We start from the raw sequence: 14,333 nt of genomic DNA on the forward strand, positions 1-14,333 counted from the left end.
TAAATTTTGAAAAGTTTAATTATATACACCAATTTTATGATTGTTTAATTTTAACTTCGGTTTTATTTTCGGTGATCAAAATTAAATAATTAATAATAAAATATAAAGTTGAAGTATATAATCGAATTTTTCTCACCGAAATGGACCACAACTAATTATCGAAAATGAAATCGGTATCAAAATTAAACGACTAATAAAGTTGGTGTATATTCTTTATAGTTTATACAGTTGAACACTTCAGCTAAAGTGGAAAAAAGGAAATAAAATGCTACTGAACAGCCACTGCATTCTCAAAAAAAAAAAATTACTAACAGCCACTGAAAGTTGCAACCTACGCTTAAGGAGTTGTACGTTTCGTTTGCATCGCAGCGGCAGCTCACCGGTTTCCGCCTCCGAATCCACTGACCCGAATACCCGAAGCTGATCCTTTTCTCGTTTCCGAACAATCCGCCTATTTTCTAGAATCAATTCACATCGAGCTACGCTGATATCGAAGATCTAGTTGCGAAAAATCCAATCTTGGCGAAGAAATGAGGGGAGGAGATGGAATCCTCGGAGTGAGGAACAGCGTCAGATCACCCGAAGCAAACACTGTTAGAATCCGAACTCAGTTTCTGAGAAGACGAGAAAAATGGCTAGTGATTCTCGGAGTAGTACTCCACGCAGTCTACATGCTCAGCATTTTCGACATTTATTTCAAGACCCCAATCGTTCACGGCATGGAGCCCGTCACGCCACGGTTCCCGGCCCCTGCGAAACGCCTCGTGCTGCTTGTTGGTATGTTGTTTCTATGAAACTTTGCATTGCACACAAGGTGTTTGAGGTTTTGACTGAACGAGTTTGTTATGTTTTGACCACAGCGGATGGCTTGAGGGCGGACAAGTTTTTCGAGCCTGATTCAAATGGAAGCTACAGGGCGCCGTTCTTGAGGAGTGTGATCAAGGAGCGTGGCCGTTGGGGGGTGTCGCACGCGCGGCCTCCCACAGAATCTAGGCCCGGACATGTCTCTATCATTGCTGGTTTCTATGAAGATCCCAGTGCTGTTACTAAAGGTAGGGTAGTAATTCGAGTATTTGGATTAATGCTGGATCGTTACCGGGTGATATTTCTTTTGCTGAACTTATTCTTGGTAGCCTAAGTTGTGTTAATGGTGGAGAGGAGTCAAGATAAGTTATTATGTTGTGTATAACTGTTTGTTTCTTGAGATGTCTACATGTATCTTTTCAAATTTGGTCACTTGATACTGTTTCATTCTAGGATGGAAAGCAAATCCGGTTGAGTTTGATTCTGTGTTTAATAGGAGCCGGCATACTTTTGCGTTTGGCAGCCCGGATATTATCCCTATATTTTGTGGTGCCTTGCAGCATAGCACATGGAACTCTTATCCACATGAATATGAAGATTTTGCGACTGGTTTGTTACTTATTTTCTTATTTTCTTTTTCTTTTTTTCGTTTTCTTTTTTAGTCTTAGGTTGATTCTTTGCGAATTAGCATATGATTTGTCTGTTATATTATGTTTATGTAGATGCATCATTTTTGGATGAATGGTCACTGGATCAATTCGAGGGCCTCTTGAACAGGTCCAACGAAGATGTGAAATTGAAGCAGCTTCTTCAACAAGATAATCTTGTTGTATTCCTGCACCTGCTTGGTTGCGATTCAAATGGTCATGCTCATCGGCCTTACTCAACCATATATCTCAATAACGTTAGGGTTGTTGACCAAATTGCTGAAAGAGTTTATAATCTTGTTCAGAATTACTTCAAGGACAATCTGACAGCGTTTGTTTTTACTGCTGATCATGGGATGAGTGACAAAGGTCGAGAACACTAAACTCATTCATATTCTCATTTATAAGAGTAATGAATATTTGTAAATTCAGCTGAAAATTCTTTAAATACTTGAATTTGGGGCATTCACATGCATGCTGATAGCTATCTTTTATCTTGAAAGGGAGCCATGGAGATGGGCATCCGTCAAACACTGACACTCCCCTCGTTGCTTGGGGAGCTGGTGTTCGACCACCTGTGCGAACTTTTGAAAACCATCACCATGAAAACACTGCTCGCTTCGTTGATGACCATGTTCATGACATGCCTACGCCAGTCGACTGGGGTCTCGATGACATTGAGAGACAGGATGTGAATCAAGCTGATATAGCACCATTGATGGTTGTACTATCTATCAAATAGTGTATTTTAAGTTCCATTTGAAATGCCTACCTTTAACATTTTTCTTTGGAACTTTTGACAGTCAACTCTTGTAGGTTTGCCGTGTCCTGTTAACTCAGTTGGAAATTTGCCGCTTGGATTTGTTAATCTTAGTAAGGTGAGCTAGCAATGTAAAGTTACGTTGGTGATTGCACGATAGCTTGAACCATGGGAATTGTATTTACTATGTACCAATCTAAACTTAAACTATGTATTTGCTAACTTTATTTCTTATTCTGAATCTTCATTTTTTAATTTTTTACACTGCATCTAAGATTTCCTTATGGAGAAGTGAAAACTGTGTACCAGGTTGATGAAGTTGAGGCTGTGTTGTCTAACACAAAGCAAATTCTCAGTCAATTTCTTCGCAAATCACGTATCCTTTGTACAGCCATCAATGTGGCTATTTTCTAACCTTTTCTTGAAATGTTTTGAGTTTGTTAACTAACGCCACCCAGAATCTCCTATATGATTCATATATTACTTCAGTCTCCAACTTCAGAAGATCCAATATGAAACTCATTATTATTATTATTATCTTTTTGAAATTGTTTCCTTAATTATAAGCTAAGAATTAAAGCAGTCAAATTTGTTGCGCTTCAAGCCTTTCAAACCCTTGGACAACTATGCGTTGGACTTGGATCAAATCGAACAGTTAATATCCATTAGCGATTATGAGGCTGCAAAAATGCTATCTGAAAATCTCCGAAGCTTGGCACTAGAAGGGCTTCACTATTTTCAAACCTATGATTGGTTTCGGCTGATGACTGTAATTTCTCTTGGCTACCTTGGATGGATGATTTATCTGATGGTCCATGTGTTGCAATCTTATACCTCATTGCCTAGAAAGTTTTTTCAAAAGGACCAATCAGTATACCTGCAGACAAATACCAAGAAGGTAGTAAATAAACTAAGTCATTATGTAATTTTATTATAACTGTTTTCTGCTTCTGTATAATAAGTTAGTTTGTTTGCCCTCGACAGATATACTTCTCCGGATGTCTCCTGATGGGAGCAGTGTGTGTTATACTGCTAGTTGAACATTCTCCTCCTCTCTATCATGCATACTTTGCAATGACAATATTTCTTTGGGTCCAAATCTGCTGTGAATATCGTTTTCTGATAGCTCTTTGGAGATACATGCTTGGGAGCAAAATAAGTTACTTTGTAAAACTTTTGGTTAGCTTAATTGTATCTGTGTTCGTTCTTGAAATCCTGGTATGTAGCATCATTCTGATATTAATCTGTGGAAGTGTCCATGGTATCTCTGAGTTTCCGAATCTCATTCTTGGTTTCGTTCATTCTAATTTGTGCAGGTCAAAAGCTTCATGGACAGGAAAATCTATACTTGGAGTTTCTTGATTATTGGGGTTATTGCTTCGGTTTATCTTCTATACTCCATGCCATGGGGCTCAGGATTACCAGTTTTTGTATGGCTAGCATGTTGGTCCCTGTCGATATTTACTTTGATGCCCGCTGAAATCCCAGATAATACTAAACTAGTGTAAGTTATGTTTTTATTTTGTTTTATACTCTGTATAAATTTTTCTGTTACCAGTGTATAATTATATAAGTGAAATGTCTGAAATGCCTCTAAATAATCACCATTGTGTTGATCATATTTATGGTCAGCAGGAATAAACAATTTTTTTTTAATCTAGATCGGTGGTATATCGTAGTATATCTGATTCAATTATGCTTACTTCTCTTTCTTATTGTTCTCTCTCTAGAGTGATGAATAACATAGAATTTCTTTTACAAACTTACTGTTAAATGTCATTTTGCAGAGTTGCCAGTGGATTACTGATTGTAATAATCGGAGTAGCTTCAAGATATCTGGATATGTATTCCAGAGAGAGTAAATATTGGCTTTCTCTCACTCATGAAGTGCAGAAATCCAAATCTAATATCCTTTTCATCTTTCAGGTATCTACACGATTCGTCATGTCAATTTGCGTGGTGTGTTGCTTCTACTGAATTTCTAAATGTGAAACTTTTGCTGCAATACAATAGGTGTTGCTGGTTGCTTTTTCAGCCCTTATGGTTCCCTTGTCAACGAATCGTAGAACAGAAAAGCAAGAACTGCTTGTACTACACCAAGTGATTAATTGGTCGATTGCTGGTACCTTTTGGCCTTTTCTTTTCTTTACTTTGCTATTTCATTTATCCATCCTTTTCTTCGTCTTGCTGTTGATGATTGTGTTGGTATCGAAGTTGAAGTACCTCAAGACCGAATAGGGTTTGATTTGTATGATTGCTGCAATTGCTCATCGATAATGAGCAAATGTACTCTTTAGTCACGACTTGGGAATAAGATCCTTTAACTTAATTGGACAAAAATAGATAAAAGATAAATGAAAAAATTTAGTGGTCTTATGCTATGCTATGCTCTTCTCTCTCTCTCTCTCTGTCTATGTGCAACCCTTTGTGGTGCCTCTATTGTCCATGTTTCACCTTTCCTTGGTAATTAAAAGGGTATCAAAGGGAACTAAGATCACGTAAACTATCTTTGCTATAAAGTAAGGAAGAAGTTGGAAGATATACTATACGAACTTTTTGAGTAAAAAAGAGTTAGATTCTCATTTTGGGTTTATAATACAGCAAATAAACTGATGGAACTAATTTACGGTTTGTTCCTCACAGGTGTATCAATTGTTTTGCCACTTTTCTCACCAACTGGTCTCTTGTCAAGGCTTACTTCCATATATCTCGGTTTTGCGCCTGCATTCCTCCTGCTTTCTATCGGGTACTTCTCATGCTTTTAACAAACTACCTAGGACATAATCAGGGAAGATTTATGGATTATCGTGACATTTTTTGTACAGATACGAAGCCGTATTTTATGGTGCCCTTGCTCTTGCGCTTATGGCGTGGATACTCTTCGAAAATGCTTATCTCTACATAAGTCAGACGAGCAAATCTTCGAGTTCTATTGTGGCTATGGAGGATGACCTAGTTTCGGAATCTAATGATAGATGCTTGCTGTTGTCTGATATGCGCATTCCATTAGCATTTGTGAGTGATAAATTCACCTATATATTACCTTGTGTTTCGTGCTTCTAATCCCTTTCTGGCTGTAGATGGTCTTCTTCAACATTGCATTCTTCGGAACTGGCAACTTTGCAAGTATTGCGAGTTTTGAGATCTCTTCTGTTTATCGGTTCATCACAGTCTTCAGCGTGAGTACTAACTAACTCTAAGATTGACGCATTGCATTTCTCAGTTTAGTAGTTTTGTATTAACTTGGTACGATTTGCTACTCGTTGCAGCCGTTTCTGATGGCGGCCCTCCTTATCTTCAAATTGTTGATACCTTTTGTGCTCGTCGTGTAAGTATCGCTGTCTCACTTGCTGCATTACTAGATAAATCTGTCCTTTCATGGCTTTCTCTCGTCATATCTTGAGACGTAACATCATCGATGTCGTTGAAACTTGCACGTGAACTTCAAATGTCGTACGCAGATGCACGTTCACTGCAATTACCGGAATGATCAAAGTTCCGCTGCTGGGATGCTATTTCCTCGTCATAATCTGTTCGGATGTCATGACAGTTCACTTCTTCTTCCTGGTATGGCTTCTCCGACTCTCGTTCTGGTTTTGATTCTGATTCTGTATAACAACACAACACGCACGCGCACAAGAAGCACCAAGAAACGTTCATGTCATGAATGGTGAATGTGTTGTATTGGTCTCTAAATACGTATCTCAATGGCTCGTTCGAGTGTCTCGTTTAACATGATGTACGTGGTGTGGTGACAGGTACGCAACACGGGAAGCTGGATGGAAATCGGCAACAGCATCAGCCATTTCGGAATCATGAGCGCTCAGGTGGTGTTCGTGCTTCTGCTATTTGCGGTGACGAGTGTTTACACCAAAGACATCCAAATTAGATCTTCCAAACGCCTTTCTCAAAAACAAATGTGATTTCATTTCATTACATTTCTTCTCAACCTTCTTCACACTCAATTGAAGGCCAAATTTTTGTATTTTTTTTTTAACAATTTTGTAGGCAAGAATGACTTCTAATTTGCAATTTGTATCAGTAAAAGATTTTCTTTACTCTGGGTTGTATTTTTCAGGGTTATTGTTTTACGTCCTTAACTTTTAGTGTTTTCTATAAAATGTTTCGTTGTATAAAAATTCAGTGATAAAAAAAATGATTCATCTCGATGTAGTTTGACGTGGAACCTTTTTTTCTACCTAAGCATCAAAACGAAGTTGTTTGACGGTGGAAAAGAAAAAGAAAAATTATTGATCTCTTTCATCTCTATCTCCATAATCTCATCAATGTTACCTTTCAAATTGGATGAAGACAAGAGCGGTGACCGATTTTGGATAAAGAAATTGGCAGATTTCGGGAGGAGGATTCTGAGGTGATTAGCGATGATAAAAGATGGATAAATTGTTGAATTTTCATTTTTCCTTTCCACCTAACATTAAAACAACTTCGTTTCATATGGTGAGGTGGAAATAAATTTCACCACAGACTCCAGTGAAATGAATCATCTTTAAGTCACTAGAATTTGGATAGCAAGACATTTAATGAAAATTACTGAAAGTTAGAAATATTTGAAGAGAACATAAAATTTGGGGACATTTTATAAAAGATACAGAAAATTGAGAGCCCAAGATACTATTTTAATCGTATTTTTTTATATGTGCGTGACTTTGATGATATCTTAAACCGGACATGAGAGTGTTCAGGATTCTAGTTTTTCAAGATTCGAGATGTGATTTGGGATACTATACAAATGTTACGTATCAAAATGTTACATTTTACATGATGAGACATTTTTGAAAATATGTTTTAACATTGGAAAGATATTTGATATTCTCCGTTTCTTGAAATGAGCTGGTCTCGGGTACAATCGGTTGTATCGTATAATCAGGTTGTACCTTGACCCGTATCTTGACCCGCACCTTGATCCGAATCCGCATCCTGATCCAAACCTTGTAAATGATATTATTCGGTTATACAAATGATACTGCGTATAAATAACACTATAACATTGTAAATGACACTTTGTATAATTGATATTATCCGATTATACAAATGATACTAACCATGTAAATGACATTATTCGGTTATACAAATGACACTGCCTATAATTGACATTATTCGGTTATAGAAATGACACTATTTTAAAATGTAATAGTGTTATTTATACGTAGTGTCATTTGTATAACTGAATAGTGTCAATTATGGACAGTGTCATTTGTATAACTAGATAGTGTCATTTACACGGTTTAGGTCAGGATGTGAGTTCGGGTCAGGATGCGAGTTAGGGAGCAACCGGGTTTTACGGTACAACCAATTGTACCCAAGTTTTTATGTCTTGAAATAAGATTATACTCCCTCCGTCCGCCAAGATTATGTAAAAATTACTATATTTGGCGTCCGCCAAGATTATGTCACTTTCCTTTTATGGCAATGGTCCCACCATCCTCTTTAATATTTTATCCTTACTAACACTCTTTATTTACAAAAAACCCACTCAAAATTCAATCTCAACCACACATCTCATAAAGTGGTGGGACCCTTTCTCCACTACATCAAAATCATCACCAATTTTATTAAATTTCGTGCCCAAGAAATTTTACATAAGTTTGGCGGACGGAGGGAGTAGTATATATATCGATTGTATATGAAAGAGAGAGAGAGAGAGAGAGAGAGAGAGAGACTGCAGTATAGGGATGTAAACGAATCGAATCGAATATTATTGAATTCGATTCGTATTCGTAAAAATAATTACATATTCAATTCAGTATTCAAATATCTTTCGAATCTTATTTATTATTTGTATTTGATTCGTACACTCGCGAATACTCGAATCGAATATTCGTTTCATTTTTTACATATATATTATTAAATTGAGATTTTATACTCCCTCCGTCCCGTAAGAGTGCATCACATAAGGGATGATGCGAGTTTTAAAAAAAATTGATAGATAAAGTGTTGAGTGGAAATGAGTGGTTGTGGGGTTATGTATAAATGAGTGGTTGTGGTTAAAAGGAGAAAGTGGGACCATGTCCAAAAATAGAAGTGATACACTCTTACGGGACGAAGGGAGTATATTTAAAGAAAGCAAAATGAACCTAGAAAACTTTGTAAGCACAATGACGCAGACTAAGGGCTGAGCTTCATTAAAACATTTTTAGAGAAACCCTAAAGATGAAAAGTGTGCTCGTCTAACTTGAACAAAACAAACCCAAACAAATGAACGCATTTTGTGCTTCGGACTAACCATCACCCAAGATCTGCCATTCCCAAAGAGATAAATATGGCAATAATAATAACGAGACAAAGTCTGGAGCTCCGGACTAGCCATCACCCCAAAATTTGTCCCAATCACTATGAAACCCAAAATGAATATTAAAGACAAAGCTCTGAATGCTTCACAATCCCAGATCCCACCGCACTGAAGATCTGTACAAAAAATTGTGAAGCCATAGAAGAAGGAAGCTACCAACTGCAGCTCACGTTACAAGCAAACCTCGTGCCAAACCAGGACCATGAGGACGAGCACCAATTGCTCGAAAAAATGCAGCAAAGAAACTGGCATATCAGACCACACACCTCACCAACCTGGAACCTACAGCCATAATAAGCAACCCCAAACAAGCCTCGCAGATAAGCTGAATCATGGACGATCAGCTCTCCCCTAAACCAGCTGATGCCGAAGACCATCTCAGAACGAGCACTAGCCGCTCGATAAAAAGCAGCAAAGAAACTGGCAAAACTGACCGCACATTTCACCCACTTGGTACCAAATATCAAGCTCGACCAAACAACAACCACCAAAAAGACACATTTGCGAACCTGCCGGATGAAGCTATACATGGACATATCCTGCGCAACAGCTTGCTTGATCTCTTCAATAGCAAACGGCCACCACTTCTTGCCTATCAAGATTAGCCATAATATCTACAGCTTTATTGCCTTCCCTATAAATGTGGGAAATACAAAGCTAAAAATTCTAAACGAACAGAAGAGTTTGCTTCCTCTCAGCAAAAAATCGCCAAGGAACCTTGCAAGAACGACTTTTCCAGAAGATGAATAACATAAAGAGAATCAGCCTCAATCCAGAGGTGAAACCAACCACGAGAGTGTGCAATAGAAATTGCAGAAATAACAACTAACAGCTCAGGTTTAAACGCAAAACCTCTACCTCCTTTGATATGAGAGCAATCACGGACCCCAACACCAATTATCGCAAAACACCGCCCCAACTCTCATTTGGCTAGGTGCGCCTAAAGCGGACTCGTCCGTGTTAACCTTAATCCAATGATTTGTAGGATGCCACCAATGAACGTTGACGAACTCGGGATGGGGGAGTCGCCCGGGAAGACACCCCAATAGCACGAATGACTAAATAGTCTTTCCAAGAATTAGACATATGTCCAAGATTGATGAAAGTACTATCCATTTCACTAAAGGCCACCTTGAGAAACTTGATAATGCGTTGGAGCGCAAAACGAACATCCTCAAACAAGGTTTGATTACGACAATTCCAAATCATCCAAATCGTATTGATAATGGCCGCTTTCCAAAAACTCTGAATTTGACAACTGAAATGAGTGTTCGACACCAACACCATGAAGGAATGAATATCCAAGCAATCCAATTAATGAACCTGGTCGAACCATCGTAGAAGCTCCGCCTAGATTTGCCGAACTAACGAGCATTGCTAGAAAGTGTGATTAATAGATTCTTCAGAATTCAAATAGATCAAGAAGTAATTAGGCATGACAAGACCTTGGCGAATGAGACAATCAAAAGTATGATGACGATTGTGAAGAACCCGCCAGCAAACCATCGACCTACGGGTCGGAATATAACACACCCAGATCCAACAGCCCCAAATAACTTTAGGAAAATGGTGGCAGATGTTATCAAAAGCCAAAGCAGTCGTTACATCGTCGTGGACCAACGACTTCCAAAAATGCGAATCTCTATTTTAAACAAAGTCTTCAGAAAAATGCCAAATTCCGTCAAAAAAATAAGCCTCAAAAGATTGATTAAGAAATCCATGCATGAAGTGCGGAATACTTAATTTCTCAATAAGTTTATAACCCAACCAGTTGTCCTTTCAGAAATAGGTACAACTGCCGCTCCCAATGTAAGAATAAGACTCATATATTCATCAAACCATTGATCTCATGCTTAATACCAATCCAAATGGAAGAATTGACAAGATTGGATTTCGCATAGCCAAAACCATCAAGATATCGGGAACAGAGGATCCGGTAGGCGAAATTGTTACCTTTTATTATATTCTCGGCCAACTTCATAAGGTAACACATGTATTTTAAACAATATTAATTGAATATTTTATTCAAAAATTTCTACTATTTGATTCGAATTCCTATTATTTGATTTGACTCGGATATATTAAATTCATGATTCTGATAGAGAAAAATTCAAAAATAATATTTCAAGCACTTTCATTTGAATTATATTTGAAATCAATACTCCCTTCGTCCCGACCAAGACGCTACATTTGCATTTTGGCACGGGATTTAAGGAGTTGTATATTAATGTTTTAAGTGTGTAATAATAAAGTGATAAAGTAGGAGAGAGAAAGTAATAAAGTGATAAAGTAGGAGAGAGAAAGTAATAAAGTGATAAAGTATGAGAGATAAGGTAATAAAGAAATACTTAATTAGTGTTAATTAAGTGTTTAAAATTCCTTATTTTTGCCAAATATAGAAATGTAGCATCTTCGTTGGGACGACCCAAAAAGGAATATGTAGCATCTTGGGCGGGACGGAGGGAGTATTTTTTTAAAGCTTTGATTATTATAATTGTTCATTTTTATATAAATACTAATATTTTTTTATTATTTTAATTTATATCTATTTTATTTTTAATTTTTTAAAATATAAATATTATATATATATTAAATATTTTTGAATACCAAATCGAATATCATAATTCTTGAATCGTATTTGATAACTAATCGAATAAAAAAATATTTATATTCGTATTCGAATTCGAATTCGAATCATAAAAATTCATATTCGAATATTAAAAATTCGAATCGAATATCGAATTAATCGAACCAAATTTATTTGATTCATTTTCATCTCTAATGCAATAAACCAAGTATATTTCTCAGAGACAGGAAATATTGTCTAAAAAAAGAGATAAAAAATATGTAAAATAATAAAATAAGATAAATTTCTCAACAACCGATTTAATGAGTGGGGAATTTAAATAATTCTAGTTGGGCATTTCATCAGACGTGGTCTGTTAATAATTCATTCATGCATGAACCTATCAAGCATATCAAGAATCACTAGTTTGCAATAAAATTAACAGTGAGATTTTTATTCTCATAGATAGTATCAGCTCACGTGTAATGATAACATCCTAACTCATTGAATTTTTCAATGCAAAAAGTTATATCGGGAATATTAGATTATTTGAAATTACGTTGTTCGACATTATTTCAGATTAAATTAGCTCAAAATTAATTAATTTTGTTATTAGAAAAGACCAAAATTCGTAAGTCAAAATTAATTCTATGTGGCAAAAATTAATTCTATGTGGCACTGTTACGAGATTGAGTATTGGACAATATTTACTCAATCAAATAGAATATCATGAGATTAATCTTATTTAATCTATCAAATCAAACATAGACTATAGAAACCACAAAATAAAATTATTATTCAAATTATGTACTATATTTTTAAAAAATTTAATTTATCTAATGAACCGTGCAAAGAACTTTACTACATAGTACTAGTAAGGATTACGTGCGATGCATGTATAACTTATCATTTATTGATGTATTTATAATTGAATATTACATATTTATTCTTAGAAAGAGAGATATATTGCAGTAAAGAAATAATTAACAAATATAATATATCTTATTACATAAATACATTTAAATGAAATTCATAATATGATTATAATCAGCAAATCATATTTTACAAACAAGGCACTTTTTAAATTGGGTTAAGTACCAAAACCCCCCAACGTTGGGGCCCCTATAGTCAGGGTAAGCGCTGTTTACTACCTCAACGTGGCTAAACCTAAGCAAATCTCTCTCTCCCCCCCCCCCCCCCGCGTTTTCACGGCGCTTAACACCATTAATTTTTTAATTTTTTTATTATTATTTTAATGAAGGCGGGCCCCATTTCACACGTCACTACCACCAACCTTCTCCCCCATCCCCGCCGCCGCCGCCCCCAGACATGTTCTTCCCTAACCTCCGCTGCCGCTTCCCCCGCCACCGCCAGCCATGCCTTTCACCGCCACCAGACATCCCTTCCCCAAACCTCCCGGCGTCCCCCTCTCTCTCTTCACCGTAGATCCTCCCCCAATCTTCCCAGTAGCCATTGCCAAACATCCTCCCCCATCTTCCCAACCACCACCACCACCACAACAAAAGAAATCGAACCCCAATTCAGAGGGAGGTCGAGAAATTGAGAATCAAACCCCAATTTTTGGAGAAATCGAACCCCCAATTTTTGGAGCTTCAGTTGGTGCGGCGGAGGCGCATAGTCTGGTGGGGGAGGGCGGCGGAGGAGGAGAATGGATTGCTGGGGGTAGGCGACAGAGGCCGTCGAGGAAGGCGGCGGATCTGTGATGGTGGTGGGGAAAGGCGGTGGAATAAGAGGTGTGGTGGTGGGGGAGGGTAGCGGAGGGAGCTGGAGCTGGAGAAGACGCGGTGGAGGGCGGTGGAGGAAAGGCGGTGGATCTGTGATGGTGGTCGGGAAAGGCGGTGGAGGAAAAGGTGTGGTGGTGGGGGAGGGTAGCGGAGGGAGCTGGAGCTGAAGAAGACGCGGTGGAGGGCGGTGGAGGAAAGGCGGTGGATCTGTGATGGTGGTCGGGAAAGGCGGTGGAGGGGGAAGCGGCAGCAGATAGGGGTGAGCAGAAATCGAACCGAAATGCAAAATCGAACCGAACCGTTTTGGTGCGGTTCGGTCCCGAATATATTGGTTCGGTTTTCGGTTTTGTTCCGAAAATTAAAAACCGATAAGTTTCGATTCGGTTTCGGTTTTCAGGTTTTGGTTCGGTTTTAAACCGAACCGAACCGATAAATATTAATATTTTATTATATATTTATATTTTATAATATATATTCAATTTTCTAATTTTTAATTGGTTTATATATTTATATTTTATTATATATTTATATTTTATAATATATTAATTGGTTTTTTCATAAATTATATACTCCCTCCGTCCCATTAATAAAGACACAGGTCTTTCGGGCACGGAGATTAAGGAGAAGTAAATTAGTTGTTAAAGTGTTGTGGCCCACCACTATTAGTGTAGGTGATTAACTTTTATTTATTGAATTTATTTATTTTTATTTTACATTGCAAATTGATTTTTTAATTTTAAAAATTCAGAATTTCAAATTTTTTAATTAATTTAATTATTCTCATTATTTTTTTCGATTTTTTTGTTTGTAGTTTTTCTTAAGTTACTGTTTTCTTTCCAAAAAGGTAGCAGCAGTGTACCAATACAAACCACCGCCGACCACCACCACCACCACCGCCGCCGCCGACCAAAATTATCACCATAACCGTGAACTCACACAAGCAAATTGCACAATCAAACCAAAAATTCCAAGTGCATTTCAATTCAGATTTGAAAATTCCAATTCATGGTGTATTACAGGAAAATTAAAAAAGGCAGCACAATGAAATTGAATTAAAAAAAAAAAACAATGAACCCAAAATCAACGCTCCATTTCTTGGCAGAATCATCGCCGGCCACCGCTGCTAATCAGGAGATGGTGGTGGAGATCTGGAGTTAGGACGATTTTTGGGACGATTTCTAAAAATTGGGGATAGGGTTTTTAGGCGGCGCCTCCGGAGATGGCAGTTGCGGCGGTGGAGATCTGGGATTGGAGAGGAAGGCGACGGTTGCGGCAGTGGAGATCTGAGGTTGGAAATTGGGCCCAGGGGTTTTCAGCCGGACCGGAGATCTAGGGTTGAAGAGGAGGGCGGTAGCGATTCCAAAAGAAGAACACGATAGAGGGACGAGGTGAAGGGCGCCGACGATTCCAGATGGAGGTCGGCGGCGATTCCAGAGGAAGAACGCGTCATCCTCTTCCCTTCACCTCTCTTCACAGACGCCCTGCAAAACCTAGCCCCCAG

At 37.8% G+C, this 14,333-nt stretch overlaps 1 protein-coding gene across 2 annotated transcripts; it reads left to right on the plus strand.

Annotated features, from left to right (window-relative positions):
* Positions 1–248: 248 nt before the first annotated feature.
* Positions 249–6,269, plus strand: LOC130989377 (uncharacterized). Of its 2 annotated transcripts, XM_057913339.1 has the most exons (18): positions 249–777; positions 861–1,052; positions 1,258–1,413; positions 1,527–1,820; positions 1,955–2,172; positions 2,255–2,329; positions 2,521–2,587; positions 2,784–3,109; positions 3,196–3,429; positions 3,528–3,715; positions 3,999–4,137; positions 4,225–4,333; positions 4,855–4,957; positions 5,037–5,226; positions 5,292–5,390; positions 5,481–5,539; positions 5,673–5,778; positions 5,970–6,269. In XM_057913339.1, exons 1-18 carry the CDS (start codon positions 531–533, stop codon positions 6,132–6,134), a joined length of 2,967 nt encoding a protein of 988 aa, XP_057769322.1. In that variant the 5' UTR covers positions 249–530; the 3' UTR covers positions 6,135–6,269. The 2 variants fall into 2 exon arrangements, with proteins under 2 accessions (XP_057769322.1, XP_057769323.1); XM_057913340.1 differs by lacking the exon at positions 249–777 and having other exon boundaries at positions 867–1,052; positions 1,365–1,413.
* Positions 6,270–14,333: the final 8,064 nt, after the last annotated feature.

Source organism: Salvia miltiorrhiza, chromosome 6, assembly GCF_028751815.1.
Source record: "Salvia miltiorrhiza cultivar Shanhuang (shh) chromosome 6, IMPLAD_Smil_shh, whole genome shotgun sequence".
NCBI classification, from domain to species: domain Eukaryota; kingdom Viridiplantae; phylum Streptophyta; class Magnoliopsida; order Lamiales; family Lamiaceae; genus Salvia; species Salvia miltiorrhiza.

What these genes read in the sequence shown, in the direction of transcription:
- LOC130989377 (XM_057913339.1), top strand. Translation starts at nt 531, where the DNA reads ATGAGGGGAGGAGATGGAATCCTCGGAGTGAGGAACAGCGTCAGATCA. An exon ending in TCATGGGATGAGTGACAAAG is followed by an intron (nt 1,821 to 1,954) that starts GTCGAGAACACT and finishes TTATCTTGAAAG; the next exon opens with GGAGCCATGGAGATGGGCAT. An exon ending in TGTTCGTTCTTGAAATCCTG is followed by an intron (nt 3,430 to 3,527) that starts GTATGTAGCATC and finishes TAATTTGTGCAG; the next exon opens with GTCAAAAGCTTCATGGACAG.